This window comes from Astatotilapia calliptera, chromosome 12 (assembly GCF_900246225.1).
Source record: "Astatotilapia calliptera chromosome 12, fAstCal1.2, whole genome shotgun sequence".
In the NCBI taxonomy this organism is placed as follows: Eukaryota; Metazoa; Chordata; class Actinopteri; order Cichliformes; family Cichlidae; genus Astatotilapia; species Astatotilapia calliptera.
Window position 1 is genome coordinate 2486591 of NC_039313.1, and position 5608 is coordinate 2492198.

The 5608-nt window shown below is 41.5% G+C and overlaps 1 protein-coding gene across 1 annotated transcript; it reads left to right on the top strand.

Moving 5' to 3' along the window:
• The first annotated feature begins 2609 nt into the window (after positions 1-2609).
• On the top strand, positions 2610-5262 carry LOC113033581 (tubulin beta-1 chain). The gene is made up of 4 exons (XM_026187534.1): positions 2610-2738; positions 3695-3803; positions 3895-4005; positions 4088-5262. Exons 1-4 carry the CDS (start codon positions 2682-2684, stop codon positions 5146-5148), a joined length of 1338 nt encoding a protein of 445 aa, XP_026043319.1. The 5' UTR covers positions 2610-2681; the 3' UTR covers positions 5149-5262.
• The last annotated feature ends 346 nt before the right edge of the window (positions 5263-5608 follow it).

Here is a 5608-nt window from a genome sequence, read left to right on the forward strand (position 1 = left end):
AGTCATGTAAACCAGGAGGCCCTAAACTCGCATCCCCATCTTCAGACACTGGAAAAACGTTATGTCCCACAGCTTCTGTTAACAACAAAAAAATAACTTCAACACTGAGCTTTATTTAAATAAAGATGCAAATGATTAGCACAATACATTTGTAAGCTTTAGTTCATTTTCTCTTAAAAAAGCTAAAAGTTCTTCATCTGGTTTTCCAAGAACCAGATTTAGAAACATCGTGTCACAGAATCCATGTATCCTGGGTTGGGCTGTGGAAATGACTTTTTCTAAGACCATATTACTGAAACGAGCTGATTCAAAATTCTGTTGCACTGGACTCTATACTGTGGAGACTGCAAATTAACATACACAGTTGCATACACAATATGTTCTGTTAGACAGTGACAGTTGTGTTTTATTTCTGTGTGCGTGCGTGTGTCTCCCAACTGCATCTGTCTCTTTAATTTAATATTGATCTGGCTACTGGAGGCTGAATGCTGCAGTGTGCTGAGACATGCTGAGTCATAGAAATAGAAAGCCACAAATCACTGAGTGCACACACATTTCATGCCCCACCAAAGAAAGAGATCAGTGAATAATTGATAAGTAATTGCACACAGGCAATAAGAACAATAATGACCCAGATCAAAAAGGATACAGAATTTGCTTTATTGTAATGATCTGGTATCTGGTTGATCTTATCAGAGCCTGGAATTACTGAGATACTGAGGCCATTAGTCCAAGTTGTTTTTTCTCCCAGCAGGGCCCTACCCAGCCAAACATAATCTCCCTCTAAAAACCTTCGATTATAATTATTATTATTTTCTTCTATGCATTTATTGTTTTTACTCCAAACAGAATCTACAGTCACACACATTATTCTTCAATGGTGCAATTCCAGATGTAGATTGGAGCTAACTGTTAAATTAATAATGTTAAACCTACTCTTCTTTCCCAGTGTGATTCATTTTAAGATTATTTAACAACAAGTAAAAAACTATAATTAAACAATAAGTAAAAGCAAAACCAATAAAATGATCCTAGGTGAGATCTGATCTTTGGCCTCCAAGTCAATAGTCAAGCGTGAAGGTTTTTCCAGCACGTCTACTCTGATCAAACATCAGCTAATGCAGGATTCAACCTTGTCAATTTGATTTCACAGAATTGAAGCCATAAATTTACTGATAAAAGTTCATGGTACAAGGCAGGGCCGAACTGGGTACATCTCCATGTTGGTAACTTCCTGCAAATACACCAGAAAACAACAGCCCTCTGCTCAGCTATGAGAAGCTAACTGCTCATTTGTTTGTATCCTGCCATACTTTCTCTGATGTAGCTCTGCCATTGCGCAAACAGAGAAGGCCTTTGTGTGTCAGATTACAACACATACAATGCATGAGAATAACCTATATTGTATGATTTAAGCACAGCAGAGTCTGCTTGTACTCTTGTCCATCCAGGCCCAGGGTGAATGAAAACAAAATTAGATTTAAATAATAAGTGATATAAAAACTACTCGACTATCATAAAGGCAGCACATCTGTAAAACATTTTGTGAAGAACTGAGGCCATCCCTGTGTCTGCGCCACAGTCACATTGGCCCCTTGACATCCAGATTATCTATTAATAAGCATGTGTGCTCTCATTTGCTTTTACTCATTTAAAGCACCCAGTTCTAGATTCAACATTTTGTGGTTTCACCACACCTTTTACACCCATTATTGTGAGAATCAACAAGAGGAAAGAGCTTCATAAGATGAACACCAGAAACTTGGCGTAAAGTGCATGTTGCTTGTTGTAAAGGTATAAGAGGCTGGCTCTTTGCCCTGAATCAGTACTCTACATCATTGTTTTATTAATAATGTGCTAAAAATGTAAAGGGACTGCAGGTTTCCCATTTCAGTTGTCATTATGTTGATAATCCTGTAGACTTATTGTTCTAATTGTTCCTAAATGTAACGATTATTTTCTTTACTTGCTGCTACTTCACACATTAATGCATTCTTTATAATAGTAGTACGGGTTTACAGCACGAAATCCACTCATAAACCAGTAGAAAAGGGAAAGAAAATGGTAAATGAGATCGCAGAATCCAGCTGGATCTGTCTACACCCAGGCCTCAGACAGGCATAACTGAAAATCACTGCCCAGCCCTCGAGTAAAAAGCAAGGCGTCTGAAAGCCATGGTTAGCTCTACTGCGACAGCTTCCGCTAGATTTCTGATAAAATGGTCAGCCACGTGGACTGTTGCTGCTACTAGCAGCCCACTCGGATGACTGTTTTATATCCTAATGAATCGAAATGCTCTAATTTACTCGATGAGATGAAACCTCTAGCTGTCTGCACTAGCAGCTAACACTAGGATGTCAAAAAATAATCCCTACAGTGTCGCATTTTCTTTCCACCATCACGAGGAAGTAGGTCAACGTCTACAGATTAGACATTAGTCATAGGTTTGAGATGAAAATGATAGGCAGACCGGTTAGACCAATCAGAGATTAGCACATGAACCTTTGATTGGTTTACATTTGTGTCTATAAAGGAAGTGTTCGCTTATAAGCCAATAGGCACTTGCGTTGACGCCTTGAGGGCGTTTCCTGGACGTATAAAGTAAAGCGTTGAGGCATTCGGTACGCACTTCAAGTGAACCAAAGTCTGTCGTTGTAAGTCGTACGCTAACTCCAGTAAATATGAGGGAAATTGTCCATCTTCAGGCCGGCCAGTGTGGAAACCAGATTGGTGCCAAGGTTAGTGACAATATGTGTCATTTCAGGACGTTATTAAGTTGCATTATTTACGATCAACGTGTTCTTTGCACCAGAAGCCTGTGCATTGTGCTCGTTACGTCCCAGAAGCCACACCCTGGGAATATCAACGTGTCCTACTTAAATGTTGGCTAAGAAATTAGTAAACTATAGACATAACTATATTTTGAGAACTTTGTAGGACCGTAATATATCGACGTCTAATTAAATAAAATGGAAAAATAAATGTAATGTTCAACAGTTTAAAGATTTCCCCGCAACCCTTTGTTTTTGTTACTTAGATCAAAGAAAATTGCTGATTAAACTGAATGGTAACTCTAATTAACGTTTTTACGTCGAATTGACGGAAACTGAACTTGGCCATTGTTCTCTTGGTGTATGCTGCACTGCGGAAAAAAGGGAAGTAAAGCTAAGGATTGTCGACTGAATACGCAAAGCCTTAAGTAAAACAGCCCTATAGACTAAAAGATTGCTGGGTTTGTGGGTTAAACTATAATTTTAAACATTTTGTCACATAAGTCGGATTATTTTTATTTATTTTATTTAATTGCAGTTACCGGCTTCGTGCGGCCTACTTCGTGCTTTTGCTGCAGCCCGGCTTTTTGCCTGTAGTGGGCGGTTAGTGACGTAGCAAGGAATGTTCGAATTCATAACCATAGCAGCCAATGGCGTATGAGACCGCGCGCGCCTATGGCAGAACGGCGGGAACTTGTCGACCATTTTAAACTGAACGTCAAGAATCAGGCGCGTGGCTTCATCCATGTTTATGATTTGTAAATGTAACCCTAAATCACATTACTGCAACATCAAAACCACAGAATGTTAAATATAGTGTAGTGTGCCTCTTAAAAGAACAATAGACCAGGATGAGATTGCTCTATTAAGTCACTTTTTTTTATTGCTCCCTCATTTTTGCCTTTTATTTGTATTTATTTTAGTTTTGGGAGGTGATCAGTGATGAGCATGGCATTGACCCAACTGGCACTTACCATGGTGACAGTGACCTGCAGCTGGACAGGATCAATGTCTACTACAATGAAGCATCAGGTAAGTACATCATCCATACACCTGGGCCTAAGGCTGTATGTGGGTTTACTGATATTTAACTGGACTTTTATTTATTTATTTTAATAATTAGGTGGCAAATATGTGCCCCGTGCTGTCCTTGTGGATCTGGAGCCAGGCACCATGGACTCTGTGAGGTCTGGTCCTTTCGGCCAAGTCTTTAGACCAGACAACTTTGTTTTTGGTAAGTTGCATTATATTATGTCAAAATTTCTAAATTACGTTGCACTATGGTTACTAAGTTTAGTCTGGATTTGTTTATGCAGGCCAGAGCGGTGCTGGTAACAACTGGGCCAAGGGTCACTACACAGAAGGTGCAGAGCTGGTGGACTCTGTCCTGGATGTAGTGAGGAAGGAGGCAGAGAGCTGCGACTGCCTGCAGGGCTTTCAGCTCACACATTCCCTGGGTGGCGGTACGGGATCTGGTATGGGCACACTGCTCATCAGCAAGATCCGTGAAGAGTATCCTGACCGCATTATGAACACCTTCAGCGTGGTGCCTTCCCCAAAAGTATCAGACACAGTTGTTGAGCCCTACAATGCCACATTATCAGTTCATCAGCTTGTAGAAAACACAGATGAGACCTACTGCATCGACAACGAGGCCCTCTATGACATCTGCTTCCGCACCCTTAAACTCACAACCCCTTCGTATGGTGACCTCAACCATTTGGTCTCTGCAACTATGAGTGGCGTCACCACGTGCCTCAGGTTCCCTGGACAGCTCAATGCTGACCTTCGCAAGCTGGCTGTAAACATGGTGCCATTCCCTCGTCTGCACTTCTTCATGCCAGGCTTTGCTCCTCTCACAAGCAGGGGTAGCCAGCAGTACAGATCACTCACTGTACCAGAGCTCACCCAGCAGATGTTCGATGCCAAGAACATGATGGCTGCTTGTGACCCACGTCATGGTCGTTATCTGACGGTGGCTGCCATCTTCCGTGGGCGCATGTCCATGAAGGAGGTCGACGAGCAGATGCTGAACGTGCAGAACAAGAACAGCAGCTACTTCGTCGAATGGATCCCCAACAACGTCAAGACTGCAGTCTGCGACATTCCTCCCAGAGGTCTCAAGATGGCGGCCACCTTCATTGGTAATAGCACGGCAATCCAAGAGCTGTTCAAGCGCATCTCCGAGCAGTTCACTGCCATGTTCAGGCGTAAAGCTTTCCTTCACTGGTACACTGGTGAGGGTATGGATGAGATGGAGTTCACTGAGGCAGAAAGCAACATGAATGACCTGGTGTCAGAGTACCAGCAGTACCAGGATGCTACTGCCGAGGAGGAGGGCGAGTTTGAGGAGGAAGGTGAAGAGGACCTGGCTTAAGTTTACTGTTGCACAGCTGTTAAGTCTGTTTCCCAGTTGTCTGTTCAGTTCACTGAGGTGTTCTCCTGTCTTGTTGTGTCTTGTCATTGTTCTGAATAAAACTTAAAAGACATATTTCACGTTTCTTTTTCTTTTCCTAACTAACTTAATATTTGCAGATGCTCTACACTGTATATAAAGTGTAGTTTCTTGACAACACTGTAGTCAGTGCAACAGTACACAAATAATTTTAACTAGCTTAGTTTATACAGTATTTTTGATGAAAGCTGGCTCTTAAACTGAATATAATCTTCAAATGGGCTTAAAAAATGCAACTAACAGATCATGATGAGCAGTTTCACTATTAATTTGCATTTTCCAAGTCTCACCAGTTGCAGAAAGTGCTAGCTGCTGCTGAAATAGCTGTGCTGTCTACATTAATGTGAAAAATATCACTTGTGAGAAATTCACAAGAAGCACT

Coding starts and splice junctions, on each gene's coding strand:
- LOC113033581 (XM_026187534.1), top strand. CDS start 2,682: ATGAGGGAAATTGTCCATCTTCAGGCCGGCCAGTGTGGAAACCAGATT. Junction 2,739..3,694: donor GAAACCAGATTGGTGCCAAG/GTTAGTGACAAT, acceptor TATTTATTTTAG/TTTTGGGAGGTGATCAGTGA. Junction 3,804..3,894: donor CTACTACAATGAAGCATCAG/GTAAGTACATCA, acceptor TTTAATAATTAG/GTGGCAAATATGTGCCCCGT.